The 17,334-nt window shown below is 40.1% G+C and overlaps 2 protein-coding genes and 1 long non-coding RNA gene across 3 annotated transcripts; 2 read left to right on the top strand and 1 right to left on the bottom strand.

The window, feature by feature from the left end:
• The first annotated feature begins 1,248 nt into the window (after positions 1–1,248).
• LOC110946191 (multiple inositol polyphosphate phosphatase 1-like) lies at positions 1,249–5,428 on the top strand. Its single transcript, XM_051959759.1, has 5 exons — positions 1,249–2,053; positions 2,132–2,326; positions 3,665–3,762; positions 4,408–4,538; positions 4,981–5,428. Exons 1-5 carry the CDS (start codon positions 1,474–1,476, stop codon positions 5,360–5,362), a joined length of 1,386 nt encoding a protein of 461 aa, XP_051815719.1. The 5' UTR covers positions 1,249–1,473; the 3' UTR covers positions 5,363–5,428.
• LOC127537481 (uncharacterized) lies at positions 1,495–9,809 on the bottom strand. The gene is made up of 2 exons (XR_007947139.1): positions 9,660–9,809; positions 1,495–1,698 (listed from the first exon to the last, which is right to left on the bottom strand). It is a non-coding gene; the product is annotated as an uncharacterized LOC127537481 (long non-coding RNA).
• LOC110945430 (multiple inositol polyphosphate phosphatase 1-like) lies at positions 9,372–16,785 on the top strand. Its single transcript, XM_022187013.2, has 5 exons — positions 9,372–10,014; positions 10,092–10,286; positions 11,578–11,675; positions 12,879–13,009; positions 16,000–16,785. Exons 1-5 carry the CDS (start codon positions 9,426–9,428, stop codon positions 16,376–16,378), a joined length of 1,392 nt encoding a protein of 463 aa, XP_022042705.2. The 5' UTR covers positions 9,372–9,425; the 3' UTR covers positions 16,379–16,785.
• Positions 16,786–17,334: the final 549 nt, after the last annotated feature.

Here is a 17,334-nt window from a genome sequence, read left to right as displayed (position 1 = left end):
AAAAAAAAGGCGGGCAAAAAAGGGCAAAGACACTGAAGGCAAAAATGAAAATAGTACTTTATTCATCCCTTAAGGAAATTGCAGCATTGCAGCAGCAGCTTGCATATCATAAACTCAATATAAAAGCACAATTTTAAAAATATATAGTAGATTAAAAAATAATAATAATGAAAATGGTATAGAGTAAGATATGAACTTTCACAGTGCAGATTCTAGATGTACTAAAATGCATTGCTGAAAAAAAATTTAGTGACAAGTTTAGTTAACAAAGAATTTATTTATGATGTCAAAAATCTACAGATGGGATTACTGAGCTCCCATTGTCTATTATGTCATCTTAACATCTAACAATCAAATGCATGTTGACATAGAAATGTCATATGATAATGTCCAAGTATTGAAATCATGTAAGATATCTTTGACTTTTTACCCCCTAATGGAGTAAAAAGAGTGAAATGGGGCATAAAGTCCAGAGAAGCAGCTCTTAAAAAAGAGAAGAGTGAAACGCAACTGGTGGAATCATCGTGACTCACCCATGATGTAGAGTGGATGGTGAAATAAATGACAAATGTGAAGGTCACAAACCCATGGAAGAAAGTGCAATGTTCTGTGCACAGATGGGTGATAAATTAAAGGAAAACAGAACCCTTGACCCCGACAGTGTGATCTGGCGGCTCCATGTTGTCTGTGGTGGGAATTTTACAGGAATGATTTAGGCCCATTCGTTCCTTTAGAGGAAATTGGTTACCTTTATCCTATGATGACACATTTCTACCCTGGTGGGAGTGGTCTCTTCCAAGATGACAATGTTTCCATCCATGAGGGCATGAGGGGTCACTGAACAGTTAAATGAAAATAATGTGAATCACATGCCAAGGCCTTTCACAGTCACTAGACCTTAACCCAACTGAATATCCTGTCTCTCTGGAAGAATGTAATTCTAACTACGCCATTGTGTGTGGTTTTACCTTTACTTTGTCAGCCATTTGTAGACTTCTCTACCCAGTGTGTTTTCATGGGAGTGTCATCAAACCAGAAAGTTGTGGTCAGAGTAAACAAACGAAACCAAGGTCTTCCCACAGCAGTGCCTGATACCGACATGAACACATCAAAAGATCATTAACCACATGCTTTTCTGGTGAAAGTGGAGCTTTGCAACCAATTTTAATACGCAAACAAAAGAGCCAAATGCACAAAACAAAAAGGAGCAGGATCATTTTACACAGGATATTCTGACAATCTGAGAAGATTTCTACATCATGTTACAATTTCCATTTGCTCACTTTAATTTGTTTTTCTTTTTTGGGCTGTCAGTCAATAGCTGTAGTACACAAAACCTGTTTACTTTTTAAGTAATGCTATGATGACATTCCGAAACACAAGCTAGACTGGACTCTGCTCAGCTCTATTTTTAAAGCCATCACACAGTTTTCGGTTTTCAGTGCGGATTCCAAATCTCTAAACTGGTGCATCATGCTGACTTTTTGGGGGAAATTTACTGTATTTTATTTCTGTGTCATCTCCTGCTGTTTGCTAAATTTTGTTAGACTTGAGGATGACCTAAATATTCCAGCAATCGCCAAATATTTCAACACGAAAGGGAGGTATGAGGAAGTGAACACATATCTCAGAGAGGACATACTGGCTGTAAACACGTCCATTCTACAGCCTCCATCCGCACAGTGTCGAGAAATCCATCTGACTGCGATTATAAGACATGGAACCAGATATCCGACGGCCAAAAGCATCACGGAGATGCAGGAGTTTTACAACATTGTCCGACACAATGCCTCAGGTGAACAGAGCTGGCTGCAGGAAATCCAGACGCAGTGGACGATGTGGTACACGGAGGACATGGACGGCCGACTTGTCCAGAAAGGTGTGAATGATCTCAAGCATCTGGCTGTCAGGCTGTCAAAGCTGTTCCCCTCGCTGATTTCAGAGAAGAAGCTTCGAGGTGGACTCATCAAATTCATCACCAGCTCCAAGCACAGATGCGTCAACAGCACGCTGTCCTTCAAGGCAGGACTCACCGAGCTGTGGGCTATTAGAGGTACAAATTTGCTGCTGACACTTTTACTGATACCCTGGTGCATTTCTAAGGTAACCTGTTACTTTTTTTCTCATGCAGATCAGGAGTTTGAGCATGCAGTGAACGATGCTCTCATGAGGTTTTTCGACCAGTGCACCAGGTTTGTGCAGGAGGTTGACAACAACCCATCAGCTGTGACAGAGTGGGACAAATTCAAAGAGGGACCAGAGATGAAGAGGGTGGAGGAGAAGATCGCAGACCGCCTCGGAGTCGAGTACAATCTCATCACCCAAGGTCACAGCTTCAAAAACACTACCTGTTAATTGTGTTGTGTGCACTCCAGTTTTCTGGCCTCATCACAAATCCCGAGGCTCTCGGCAATCTTATATACATTCACTAATGGAAAAAACTTTTCGAACACCCACAATCTCAAATATTATCATGAAATATTTGGGCAAAAATCTTTTTTGTGCTTCAAAAGATGTGGCTGCATCAGACCCACACAAAAAATACAAAGGATGCTTTTTTGTTTCTTGTTTACAAGAAAAGCTAACAAACCTATATTTCTACCAAAATTACCCAACACTTAAAATTTCTTATTTTTATGTAACCAATCATTTTTAAGTTTTTAATGGCTTTTTTAGGATTTGTTTAGTATTATGGGTGTGACTGTACTAAAAGAAACTGCACTTGAAGACCTCAGAGTGATTCTTAATGCAATATTTCACAAATGTATGGGGTGTCTGAAAACTTTTTTCCACCAATGTATTAACTGATCGAAACAATAAATGATGTGTTCCAGGTCTTTTACAGCTTCCTGTATGAACACAATAATTTAGTTTATTGATTTCATAGTGAGGGCTGCACAGTGGTAGTGGTTAGCACTTTCGCCTTGCAGCAAGAAGACCCCGGTTCAAACTCGGCCCGGGGTGGGCCTGGGATCTTTCTGCATGGAGTTTGCACGTTCTCCCTGTGCATGCGTGGGTTTTCTCCAGGCACTCCGGCTTCCTCCCACAGTCCAAAAATATGCTGAGGTTAATTGATAACGCTAAATTGCCCGTAGGTGTGAATGTGACTGTGATTGTTCGTCTGTATATGTAGCCCTGCGACAAACTGGCGACCTGTCCAGGGTGTCACCTGCCTTCGCCCGAGTCAGCTGGGATAGGCTCCAGCACCCCCCGCGACCCTAATGAGGATAAAGCGGTGTATAGAGGATGGATGGATTTCATAGTGTGTGTGTTAACTATTAATCTCATTAAATGCATGAATTCTGAAATAGTCAGTGTGCTGGGCCGCTCAGTGTTCATTTTTCACATTAGGTGGAGCTGTTTCCACATTCAGAAGCACCAAGGCCTCTGCATCACTTTTCATTGATTCCAATTAGTATCATGAGCTTCAAAATGGTTTAACAATGAAGCAAGAAATGAACCTGTAGGTGCTTCAGTTTTCAGATATCGACAGACTACTTTCTGAGCATCTCTAGTGTTTCTAGATAGTAATTTTTACTGTGTATAGAGGAAGTAGGCTTCTCTAAGTGCTTTCAAGTTTATTTTGTGAGGATGTCACCTCTGTTTTTAATAATCGCTGTGTGCACAACCTGTCTAACTAAACCACTTAACATCTCTCCTGCAGATATGGCTGAGGCAGCGTTTTACTTGTGTGCCTATGAATTTGCAATCAAGGCAGTGAACTCCCCCTGGTGTCAGCTCTTTGATGAGGATGATGCAAAGGTAGGAGCATTAGTGGTCGACTGTGTGCACATTTACCTTTCTCTTATGGTGGTTTACGATGCTGATCACAGCAGTGAGGAGATGCTTGTGGTTCAGAAATGTGAACTTCTTGCTTCAAGTTCATGCATTCAGTGAGTATGACTATATGGGATGTTACTAATAGCATTAACAATGACCCTGGTGCCTAAATCTTCCATTAAACCATGACAGAAACACTTCAGCTGATGACAGGGCGCTTTGGGTCAACCAGTTGCACAGGACTAAATGTACAATGTCACAGACAGAAAGAGGACGAAGAACATAAACAGTGCTATAAAAAAATCTAGCTCAGAGGTGCTCGTCATTACTAAAATCATCTCAGCATCTTGTCATGTTTCTAGTGAAAGAAGGAGAAACATAAAGACACAAGTCACCGTGACCCTGTCTGCTTTACTGCAGTTCATTCATTGGAAACCCTTCGTCATTGTTCATATAAGAAAGACGGTTTTGTGTTTTGCAGTACACGCTAACCTGAAAGTCATTCAGGCTGAAAAGCTACCTCACATTATGCAAAACTGTCAGATTGCTATCTTGGAGCATTCATGTTTTCACTTAAAGCCCATCCACAGAACATACAGGCCAGCTTTGACTTATCTGATTCCACAGATTATGGAGTATGAAGCTGACCTGAGGGAATTCTGGAAACGAGGCTACGGTCATGATATTAACAGCAAGTCGAGCTGTATACTCTTTCATGATGCGTTTAGCCGACTGGACAAAGCAGCCAGTGAGAACAAGTAAGTGAACTTTTAATGACCTGCAGTTCTTGCAAAAATAGGCTGCTGAAGCCCCTGATGAAAACTTTCAGCGGAATAGATGATGTAATTACCGAAAATCCTTTTTTTTTTCTTGTGGCTTGCTTCATCTTGAACATTTTGCTTATGCTCTTGGTCAACTTATCTGTTTACAATGTTCATCTTTTTGAGGAAAAAAGACAAACGATCTACCAAAAGGTAAGTATACTCTAAGTAGTCTGTGTCCTCTTACAGGCATATAAATTGAAAAATAATGGTAGTAAAGAAAGTGGCCTTACAAGCTGACATTATTGGGGACAGATTGCATCTTTGCAGGAAGTGTTTTATCTTCTTTTGTGCTTTATCAACGTTAAACATCACCATCTGTGTTACAGCAGAGGTTATGTAAAGTCCTGAACCTTCTCTGTCCTGTGTGTTTATCCAGGTTAGGACAGCCGGTGACTGAACCTGTGACAGTCCAGATCGGCCATGCTGACACCCTCCTGCCCCTCCTCACTCTGCTGGGTTTCTTCAATGACAGCGATGCCCTGACATCGACCAACTATGCCACACAGACCCAACGCTCCTTCCGCACCAGCCACATGATGCCCTACGCAGCTAACTTACTCTTTGTGTTGTATGACTGTGGAGGAGGCGACCTCAGATTGCAGCCGCTGCTCAATGAAAAGCCTGTGACGTTCCCTGGTTTGGATGATCAGCAGAACTCCATGCCGCTCTATCAAGATGTCAGAAACCACTACAGGCACCTGCTCAGTGGCTGTGACTTCGAGACAGAATGTCGGCTGCTCAAGCATCCTGCTGTGTAGGCAGACAGTCACTGTGGCTCTATTCTCTTACAATTGCAAAATCAAATAAACAATGTGTTTCCACAATTAAGAGTCAACTTTGTCCCCTAAATGTTGTTGCTTACAGTAACCACCATTTTCAGGAAGCACTAATGCCCTTTCTTTTCTGAAGTGTTTTCCTCTGAAAAGCAAATCAAATACTCTACTGTTTCAATTAGTCATTAGCTTGGTCAGTCACGTCTATAAATGTCAGTAAGAAAACTGAATTTATTTCAATCAGTAACTGTTATTCCAGGATATTTGATTATGTTGAAAACTGTAGTTTATATCAGTATGTAACTAAATGCATACAACTTTAATTAGAGTGTATCTAAATTGTTTTTTTCAACGTGAGGCCTGAAAGGTGTCATTTTATTTTATCTATAAAACAACCAGACAACTCATTTTGATTATGCAGCAAAAAAAATTAAAAATCTGCAACAACAAATGGCAAGAAGGAGAGTGAAATATGCATTAGCAGGCAACCAGGATACTGATTTTGACTGATTAAAATAAAGAACTGGAATGAAATGAGTGTAATACATATACACTCAGGCAACTATGCTCTACACAATCTGATGTATTTCTACATTAGTTTCCTTGTTTACTCCAATACATTCAAAGGGACATACTGCATTTTAGGATTCTTTTCAGTTTAAAATTTTACATATGATAAGCTAACAGACAATAATGCAATGCTAGTTTGCAATATTTTTATAACAGCTGGAGTTTAGAAAGTCGGGTTTCACCCCTCAGTGTCTCCAATGTAGCATTTACATGTGACATTTATATGTTGAGAACCACTAATTAACTTACAGCCTGCTACATCGGCAAAATGTAGTTTATGTTTTTGCCAGTAAAAACAATGTCAAATACATCAACTCGTCAGGTACAGGGTCAATTTTATCCAACTTAAATACTACAGTTCTAACATTTTAAGCAACTTTATCTGATATCACTTCAGGTACTTATAATAATAATAATAATAATAATAATAATAATAACAACACTTTTTCTACCACTGCAGAGCACTGACAAGAATAAATCTTAATTCACTCCAGCTTCAGGGAGTAGTTTATTGTGTTACTTTGACGTCATAAAGTGGTGTATTTGAGCATGCTTCACTGCTGTCAAACTACGAAGTTATAGAGGTGGAGCAATCTAATGTATTTGTAGAAGATACAATAAGTCCTTGTCATGACTCATAGTCATTCACGATTACAGGATGAATATCCCAGTTGCAAATTTCTTCAAGATCAAAAAACTGAGGTTTGTCATTAGCAAAAATCATTTAGACTTGTTGCTGTACAAATCTAAACTGTGGTCAAATGCAGGATTGAGATGTGTCTAGCATGTGACTGAAACGCGCCTGTGGCAAAGGAACTGGACTGGACATAGCTTAGAAAGGCTCCCAAAATTTACATTAAATGTCAGGACAAAAAACAAGTCATGAAATCCATAAATTTAACCTTCATGATGAAACTGTTGTGAAGCATCGATCAGCACAAGGAAAAACATTTCTAAAGCTTTCACAATTCCCATGAGCACAACAGCCTCAAGAAATGCACAATGGAAGAAACTTGAAACCCCCAGAACTCCTCCTGGACTTGACCCTCTGGACAAACCAAGCAACAGGGCCTTGGTCAGAATTGTGACAATGACTTATTCATCCCTCTAAGAGAGCTTTAGGAGTCACTGGTAGAGGATGGTGAATCTGACAGAAGGCCAACCTTTTCAGTTACACTTCATCAGTCAGGCCTTTATGATCAAGTGGCGAGATTGAAGCCACTCCTTTGTTCAAAGCACATTACAGGTTGCTCTGAGTTTGCCAAGTTAAATGTGAAGAATAGGATGAGGGGAAGTTTCTCTGATCTGATCTTTGATAAACTGAACTCTCTGGACAGAACACCTGGCACTATGGTTGTTTAACACCAAACACTGCTCATCACCTGCTAGCGCCACCCCTGTGATGAAGCATGGTGGTGGCATCATGCATGTGGGGCTGCATATCTACAGCAGGGAAAAGGGGACTGAGAATAAAAGGAGTAATTTACAGAGAGGTCCTTGAACAAAACTGGCTCCAGAGTGCAGCAACCTGAGACTGGAGTGATGGTTCACCTTTCAGCAAGACAATGGCCAGTTGTACAACCAAGACAACACTGGAGTGGCTTTAGGACAAATATCTGACTGTCCTCAAGAGATCCAGCAAAAGCTCAGAATGAAACTGGACAGAACATCTGTAGAGAAACCTGAAGATGGCAGCTCACAGACACCTCTATTTCATCAAGCTTGACAGAATTTGCCCTGAAAGTGTATTTTTGCACATCTTGACCTTTTGCTCCAAAATTACTGCCCCCAACATTCATCTATGTACCAAGCATTGGTGTGTTTCATTGAGTACATTCCATAAATAGGTTCATCGGTCATTTAACTAGACAGAAAGACAGACTTTCTTTGCACTGATTACTTATTTTAATCTACGAATGACAATAAAAGCCTTTAAATCCTTTGAGATAAACTGCCCAAATCCAGATGCGCAACCCAAGAAGAACTGAAACTGTAATGTCTGCAGAAACATTTTTTAGGCACTAATACCATACCACAAAAGTTCATTCTGATGTAAACATGAATGTATCCACAAAAAAATGATGGCAGCCCAACCAATAGGTACTGAAATATTTGAATATGATCCACAATAGTAAACCTCATTGTGGTGTGATAGAGGACAACACACAGTCATGCAAACAATGGCAGTAGCTAGAGCATCAAGTTACGGTATTACAGGAATGTCAACTTAACCATTTCAGAACAGCTGCTTTGTGTGCACAGACACTACAGGCATCTGCACAGAAAACATGATAAAAGAAATAGAATTATGAACTAAATTCATCTACAGTCCATTGAGAAGCAAACAAACAGCAACAACAAAGAGTTGTCCAAGCTTTTCACAAGACAAATCAACCCAACATTCTAGTCTTTGTTGAATAAAGAAAAATCAGTCAGCAGCTTCAGTACAACCTTGTTGTTGCTGCACTGTCACAACTTTTATATATTTTTTATCGATAAATATTCTACATTTACAGGCAGGGGGAGAACGGAACCTTTTCCTTAATAGTTCCTACTTTCGTTTGTGTCGTGTAGTGTCAGGATTACGACACAGATGTGGAAATTAATGTAAATTTAAAATGACTTCTAGATCTTGACAAGTTGTAAAATACCATGTTGTTCAATTCCAAATACCTGACTAAATGCTTTGTGCCTTTACAGACACATTGTGATCTGTAAGTTGTACACAAATGATAAACTCAAACTTAATACTGTTGAAATTTTTTGCTGAAGAAATTTCGGGTTCTTTATAATGTTTTGTAAAAAAAAAAAGATAGTTCATTAAATGGGAACATTTTCAGAATTGTACTTTTTGCACTAAAGCAAAGGGAAAAAATTGAGTTGTTGTTATTTATTGGTTATTATGTTATGATTTTACTGGTCCAGCCCACTTAAGGTCAAATTGGGCTGAATGTGGGCCCTGAACTAAAGTGAGTTTTACATTCCTGGATGGATGGAGGATGACTGAATTTGAGTTAAAAACAGATTTCCACTTCCAGCAATGCGTTACAACTTCCTTAATCTCAAAATCTGCCAAATCTGAATGCATGCTTGATGACTTTTGGATATATGAAAGTACTTTGTCATGCAACAGGACATTTGTAAGTCCACATTTGCTATCATAGCTGTGTTTTGAGCTCAACTCAAATACAGTAATGCCATTTTTTGGAGGGAATTGCATGAAAATGGACACTATCTATGGGTTTTAGTGTGCATCCATACATATCACATACATATTTTGGACACTGGTGACAAAACTCCACTCGAATGTATATATTTTGCATGGTAACCATCATGGCTTTGTGAAAAGGAGTAAACAGGCCTCCAAACTGCATGTGAGTTTTGCGCATGGTCCCCCTTGTGACTTATTGTTTGGACAGTCCCACTGAATAACGTCACTCCGGTCTGCGCACGGCCTGGCTCACTAGCAGCACGGATCATGCCGATCAGTTTATGGAAAATAGTCGTTTTTCATTTCACCGCCATTCCCGCTGTTTCCTGGTGTCTCCTGAACGATGTGAATCCAGAGGAAAATCCGGACATTCCAACGATCGCCAAATATTTCAGCACGAAGGGGAGGTATGAGGAAGTGAACCCGCATCTCATAGAGGACATACTGGCTGTAAACACGTCCATTCTACAGCCTCCATCTGCACAGTGTCGAGAAATCCACCTGACTGCCATAATAAGACATGGAACGAGATACCCGACCACCAAAAACGTCAAGAAGATGCAGAAGCTTTACGATCTGGTCCGGAGCAGCGCGCCGGCCAAAGACAGCTGGTTGCGCGAACTCCAGACGCAGTGGACGATGTGGTACACGGAGGACATGGACGGCAGGCTGGTCCAGAAAGGTGTGAACGATCACAGGCATCTGGCTGTCAGGCTGTCAAAGCTGTTCCCCTCGCTGATTTCAGAGAAGAAGCTTCGAGGTGGACTCATCAAATTCATCACCAGCTCCAAGCACAGATGCGTCAACAGCACGCTGTCCTTCAAGGCAGGACTCACAGAGCTGTGGACTATTAGAGGTACAAATATGCTGCTGACACTTTACTGATACCCTGGTGCATTTCTAGTGTAACCTGTTGCTTTTTTTCTCATGCAGATAAGGAGTTTGAGCATGCAGTGAATGATGCTCTCATGAGGTTTTTCGACCAGTGCACCAGGTTTTTGGAGGAGGTTGACAACAACCCATCAGCCATGACAGAGTTGGACAAGTTCAGAGAGGGACCAGAGATGAAGAGAGTGGAGGAGAAGATTGCAGACCGCCTCGGAGTCGAGTACAATCTCATCACAGACGGTAAGTGATGGAGGAAGTATTCAGATAACAAATACGAGGCTTTGGAGTGAAGAAAAGGCCTGCATTTGTTTGTGGCAAATTCATTCAGACAATAACCAGTACATACAGTCAGCTCCATAAATATTCGGACACAATTTTGAGTATTTGGCTCTGTACATCACCACAATGGATTTCAAATGAACCAATCAAGATGGGCTTTAAGTGCAGACCTTCAGCTTCAATTTGAGGGTATTTACATCTAAATCAAGCAAACGGCAGGAATTACAACACATTTTAAACACCACCAGTCAAAAAAATTGGGCACACCTTCTCATTTAATGATTTTTCTTTATTTTCATGAACACATATGGAATTATGCAAGAAACAAAAAAGTTTGAAATGCGTCAAAACATGTTTTATATTCTAGATTCTTCAAAATAGCCACCCTTATTTCACACTTTTTTGCTTCCTGCAATATTCCATGTGTGTTCAATCATAGTTTTGATGCCTTCAGTGAGAATCTACAATGTGAATAGTCATGGAAATAAAGAAAAAACATTAAATGAGAAAGTGTGTCCAAATTTTTGAAGGGTAGTGTATGTGGACAGTTGGCTGCTTAGCTGTTCCATGGCCAGATATGTGTTATTCCCTCATTATTTAATTTACAACAAGCAGATCAAAGGTATAGTGTTCATTTCAAGTGTGTATTTTGTTTTCAAACGCATAGGTGCAAAAAGGTCTTCAGATTCAGAATACATCTTATCAGGCACATTTCACAGTGTGCATTTGCACAGTAGATGGAGCTGTTTTTTAATTTTGTAATATAAAAGCACCAGCATCACGTTCATAATTATTAGACTCACATTCCTCAAAACTGATCAAGCAACACTTACTCAAGTATCAAATGATTTTCAGACACTGGTATTTTGTGTATTTTCATACTTCATGCCCTTCATACATATGCAATAATGTACATTTTAATAATTATATACATTTAAGACACTTCAGATTATCCAATAGCGTACAACTACTTTTACTGGTACCTATCTCGTACTTTTGCATTTGATATTTAAAGTGAATTCTAAATTCAGTACTACTGCATGTAAAGATATTTTTTAATATGAATGTATAGGTACTTTTGCTTAAGTAGAGGATCTTTCTTCAGACTAAAAGTAGTGGATTAGCTAAGTAATGCACACCATGGTGTTCTGATTTTAGCATGCAACTATGTTCTCCCGTACTTTTGGTGTTGTTGTCTGACCTTTGTAATTTCAGTATTTATTGACACACTGCCACACTATTTCACCTGCAGATATGGCAGAAGCTGCATTCTACTTGTGCGCTTATGAGTTTGCCATCAAGACTGTGAACTCCCCGTGGTGTCGGCTCTTCGATGAGGTTGATGCACAGGTGCTGGCCTAAGCTAGATTTGGGTCAATATGTAATTGAAGGACTTTTGAAGTTTTTATATTCATTCTGATCATATCTTTACAAATTCCAGAATTATTTATCATGGAAACAATCACTTATTTATAAAAAATGACTGGATATCATGATCTAAAATGTCACCTAAATAACCGTCCAAATTTAATAACAACCACCTTAAATTAGCTAAACAATAATGAAATGAGCTTATTCCAAAAAAATTGATGGTGTTCTTTTTCTGAACTTCAGATAATCATGACAGATATTTCTTTTTTGGCAATATATCAAATTTTATATGGAAAATAACAAATTGTATCTGTGCCCGAGAAATTTCTTTCAACTAAGTTATCCATTACATAACCTGTCACCTATGTTACAAAAAGTCTCGCAATAATATATTGACGCATGTATTGCATCTGTGCAATCAAATGTCTGTTTATTCATCTTGGAAAGCATCCAAGTAAAAGATTCCAGCAGGAGAGTTGTACGTGTTCAACCTGACTGGCAATCAATTATTTGTCACAGGGAGGACACACGGATGATCATTATGCAAAAATGTCTGTGTCGTTGCTACGTCTTTGACTTCTTTTTATTCTGAGACAATATCAAGTTAACATAATAATCATCATATGGCACAAAGTGTAAGAACTGAAGGCTTGCAGTCTGTGGGAAACAGAAAACCTTGATGGGAACAGGAAGGAAAGCATAATATTTAAGGGAAAAGAAAAAAAGAAAATGAAGCAATACAGACAGTGAACTGCCCCAGAGATACTCAGATTGTCCTCGACCCTCAAATAATGTGAGGAACAATGCCAACAGAGACACTTGAGTCTGGTAATGTTTAATCTGTTGGTTTCTTTAACTTTTTAAAAACCTATGGATTAAAATAGACCGTCTGTTACAATACTGCTACATTTCGATCGTATGAAGATAAAGAAATACAGTAAATAAACAGAAGAAACTTTTATATGTCAAGTTAGAGAAAAATCCTGCTTTTTTTTTCCTCTGCTTTGAGAAACTGTTAGCATTATCCTTGTCACAAAGAGTCCTCTGTGTTTTGTGTCCCGGGCTGACCTGGCACACGGGTAGTCTCAAATGTTACCTCACCCAATTATAGACTGGCAGGTTGTTATCTTCTATTGCCATAAAGCACATTCCGGTAGTGATTTGTGCTCTCTGGTTCTACAGGTCATGGAATATGCAAATGATCTAAAGCAGTACTGGAAAAGAGGCTACGGTTATGACATTAACAGCAAGTCCAGCTGCATTCTCTTTCATGATCTCTTCAGCCGTTTGGACAAAGCAGTCAGCGAGAACCAGTGAGTATAACTTCTATTTATCACAAAACCAACAATACATAGCTCCATCTTAATACTTTCCAACATTACATTCCTTGTCTTAAGCACTACACCCCATAAACATCCATTCCTAATAAAGACATACAGCTTGCTGGGTATTTGTTTGGGACCATTTCAACTGTGAATTAACAGTTTTCAGATAGTGATAATTAACAGCAGCTGCTGTAGGACAGTGCACGTGGGTGCCACAGTGGCTGACTGGTGTATTTTTATGACATTTATTTATGGACAGATTGTCTGCAGGTCTATTTATGGTCTATTTATGAAAGTATATCAGGCTCTGGATTCACAGATAACTCGAATGAGCAGGATAAATCCATTGTTGTTTTGTCTTGTCATGGGATTTGTTGATAAGAGCAGAGGTGCAATGATTAGTCAGGGGCGGCATGGCTCAGTGGGTAGAGTGACCGTCTTGTAACTGGAAGGTTGCCGGTTTGATCCTCGGCCCGTCGTGCTCACGTCGAGGTGTCCCTGAGCAAGACACTGAACCCCTAATTGCTCCTGATGGGTCATGGTTAGCACCTTGTGTGGCAGCTCCCGCCATCAGTATGTGAATGGGTAAATGTGACATATCATGTAAAGTGCTTTGGACAAAAGCGCAATATAAATACAACCATTTAGTCTGTAGTACTGTATGTTCTCAGGTCTCTCTTGGGAATGAGACTACCTGTTTAAATAAAGGCTAAATAAAATTAAAAGTTGATCAGCAGAAACACAATCACTTACGGTTTTGTAACAGACATTGCGCAAAAACACCAAACATTCTAGGTTTCATGCTGTTCCAACTTAACGGTTTGCTCTTGAATATCTTTGTTAGTTGGACAAGACATCACACTCAACTCTGGAAACATGTAACAGAACATTTTTATTATCTCACATTTCATAGACAAGATGTACTGAGTAATTATTTCTTACTCAGTACATCTTGTACACCTGCCTCCATCCCGGCTCTCATTGGCAACAGGGCATTATGGTGATACAACCAAACACATTTGTAAAATAAATAATTCATAAAAAAAAGGACAATGAATTAATCTTCTGTGTATATATGCCAAGATATATTCCCACACTTTTCCAACTTTCTGGTATGTAGATCAAATTTCTACCCTGGCCTTCACACCTCAAACTTAAAACCTTGAGTGGAACTGATGAAACATTTATTAATATTTAATCCGCTTTTCCTCTGTGTTGTTTCACGGTTGCTCTTAAATTTGTTTTTGAAACTCTCAGTATTCTTAACAAATCAGGCATGAGGCATCAGTATCTGTAGGTACAAGTAGGGAGGCGAAAAAGGGATCCTTCTGCATACTGTAAGTACACTGAAAACCAGTACTACAAACAGGTCAGACATTACCTGATACAAGTTGTGTACTAGTGCAGATACTTTTCTAATTACAGTCTGTTTATAATGTCAAATTAAGTAGGGTGTGGAAAAAAAGATTAAAGTTCATGATAATTAAAAGTTCCTTAACTTGTCTTCACACTCCCAGTTAGTCCAAAAATATATACCCAAAGCCAAATGGAATATTTTCAGTTTGATACAGTTACAGTGATTTTTTTTTTTAAATTCCAAACTTCACAACTGAGAAGCAGGAGCAAGAGATTGTTTGCCCAAAAAGATGTCCTAAATGGGGCACTGATAATCCAGATTTGTGGTAATGAACTTTCTGGTAATTAATAATTTTATTACATAGTTTCAGCATTGATATTTACAACTCTTAGCTGGAGGTAAATATTTGAAAGAAAAATGTTTCAGTATCATCCATCCATCCATCCATCTTCTTCCGTTTATCTGGGGTTGGGTCGTGGAAGCAGCAGTCGAAGCAGGTCATTCCAGACTTCCCTCTCCCCAGCAACACTTTCCAGCTCTTCCTGAGGAATACCGAGGCCTTCCCAGGTCACACAAGATATATAATCCTTCCCAGGCATATGTGCTTGGAAATCCTCCAAAGGAAGCCTCCCTGGAGGCATCCAAATGAGATGGCTAAACCACCTCAACTGGCTCCTTTAGACTAAGGCTGAGCCCAGCCACCCTTTGTAGGAAGCTCATTTTGTTCGCTTGTACCCGCAATGTCATTCTTTCGGTAATTACCCAGAGCTCATAACTAAGAGATTTGGAATGTAGCTGGACTGGTAAATTCAGAATTTCACCTTCAAATGCAGCTCCCTTTTCACGACAGTTCGATACAACGCCCACATTACTGCTGCCGCCACACCAGTCCGCCTGTCCATCTCACGCTCCATTTTCCCATCACTCATGAACAAGATTCTGAGATACTTGGAACTCCTTCGCTTGGGGAAGCAACTCCACCCTCTCCCAACCCGGAGAGAGCAATCCACCGGTTTCCGGCTGAGATCCATGGCCTTGGACTTGGAAGTGCTTCACACTTGGCTACAAACAGTTCCAGTGCGTGCTGCGGAAGGTCACAGCTTAAGGAAACCAACAGAACCACATCATCCGCATAAAGTAAATATGCGATCCTGAGGTCTCCAAACCCAACACCTAGCTGAGTGCCTTGAGATCCTGTCCATGAACACCTCAAACAAAACTGGAGACAAGTGGCAGCCCTGGCAGAGTCCAGCACCCACAGGAAACGAGTCTGACTTTGTACCAAGTATGCGGTCACAGTTCTCACTTTGGTTGTACAGGCACCAAAAGTTTGTATCAGTGAGCCTGGTGCCCCATACTTCTGCAGTACCTCCCACAGAGCCCCTTGTGGGACACGGTCGTAGGCCTTCTCCAGATCCACAAAGCACTTGTAGACTGGCAGGTCAAACTCCCATGAGCCCCTCAGCAGCTATACAGTAAAGAGCTTTTTGAGTGAATTGTTTTAGTATCATGTTAAACTGATTCTGGAATATGTCAGGCAAACTTTATTCATACGAGATACAGTAGAGTTCATCCTGTGTAACATCTTAAACTGAACTGTATGTCCTGTATCTTTATCCAGGTTAGGACAGCCAGTGACTGAAGCTGTGACAGTTCAGATCGGCCATGCAGAGACCCTCCTGCCACTGCTCACCTTGCTGGGTTTCTTCAATGACAGCGATGCCCTGACATCAACCAACTACGCCACGCAAACCCAACGCTCCTTCCGCACCAGCCACATGTTGCCCTACGCAGCTAACTTACTCTTTGTGCTATACGACTGCGGGGGAGGCGACCTCAGACTGCAGCCGCTACTCAATGAAAAGCCTGTACCGTTCCCCGGTTTGACTGATCAGAAGGCCTCCATGCCGCTCTATCAAGAGGTGAAAAAGCACTACAACGACCTGCTTCAAGGCTGTGACTTTGAGACTGAATGCCAGCTTTTCAAGAATCCTGGTTAAATTTAGGCAGACTGGGCAGATTCTTGAAAGGCAGGCTTTATATTGGCTTCATTGTGTTTTACTTGGAAAAAGGAGTAAACATTATATTTCTAATGGAAATTTTTTAACCTGAATGCTTCTGCCAAAGTAACCGTGAACTTATCACTGTTTAACTTGGTTTGTTGCCTGAATGAAGCAACAATGAAGCATTTTTGCTTCTTTTGTCTTATGCCTTACAATGTCAGATCTGGTGTTTCTGAAACACAGTGATCCCAGACAGAAGTTCCTATACCAAATGCAGTATTACAGTTGCTATTTTACTTATTTTGCAAGGTTTCTTTTCATAACTACACAACCTCATTAAAGAATTTATTTTTGCAGTGTACACATTGTATTTGTCCTGCATAAAAAAATATTGAGCTACCACATTCCCGACTGTTTCCTGTCCTTTTTTCTTTTTTAGAAAAGCAATGAAACATTTCCTGAAATCAAGTGTTCTGACATTTGTGATTGCCACTGAAGCAATAGCATTGCTTAAACTAATGGTTCATAAATCACTTCAGAACCACGAAACAGAAACAATTTCGGTTTCCCAGACTGTCTAAGCCACATTTCTTAACTTGAGGACATAAACATATGTGGACAAGTTAGATTAAACCCATAACTGATCATTTATTCTCACTTATTACTGCGGACTTGATGGCCAACATCTAACTGCAACATAGAAGAGAAAGGCACTTGCAATTGGTATTGGAAATACTACAAAACACATTCATACATTAACTCTTGACCCACAAAGCTGCAATTTCATCACTTAAAATGTGCAGTTCCAGACACTTTGGACCACTGATTTCATCAAGTGAGCTTACTTAGAACTCTGCAACGAGTGGTCAAGACAGCGGAGAGGATCATCGATGCCTCCCTCCCGGCTCTCCAGAACATCTACAAGGAAAGCTGCATACACAGGGCCACCTCCA

Source organism: Acanthochromis polyacanthus, chromosome 15 (genome assembly GCF_021347895.1).
Source record: "Acanthochromis polyacanthus isolate Apoly-LR-REF ecotype Palm Island chromosome 15, KAUST_Apoly_ChrSc, whole genome shotgun sequence".
NCBI lineage: Eukaryota > Metazoa > Chordata > Actinopteri > Pomacentridae > Acanthochromis > Acanthochromis polyacanthus.
Note: the sequence above shows the minus strand (reverse complement) of the source record. Positions and strands in the feature narration are given on the sequence as shown.

Excerpts from the sequence above, each read along its gene's own strand:
- LOC110946191 (XM_051959759.1), top strand. The coding sequence starts at position 1,474 with ATGCTGACTTTTTGGGGGAAATTTACTGTATTTTATTTCTGTGTCATC. Across the intron at positions 2,327-3,664 it reads GTACAATCTCATCACCCAAG|ATATGGCTGAGGCAGCGTTT; the intron begins GTCACAGCTTCA and ends TCTCTCCTGCAG. Across the intron at positions 4,539-4,980 it reads AAAGCAGCCAGTGAGAACAA|GTTAGGACAGCCGGTGACTG; the intron begins GTAAGTGAACTT and ends GTGTTTATCCAG.
- LOC110945430 (XM_022187013.2), top strand. The coding sequence starts at position 9,426 with ATGCCGATCAGTTTATGGAAAATAGTCGTTTTTCATTTCACCGCCATT. Across the intron at positions 10,287-11,577 it reads GTACAATCTCATCACAGACG|ATATGGCAGAAGCTGCATTC; the intron begins GTAAGTGATGGA and ends TTTCACCTGCAG. Across the intron at positions 11,676-12,878 it reads TCGATGAGGTTGATGCACAG|GTCATGGAATATGCAAATGA; the intron begins GTGCTGGCCTAA and ends CTGGTTCTACAG.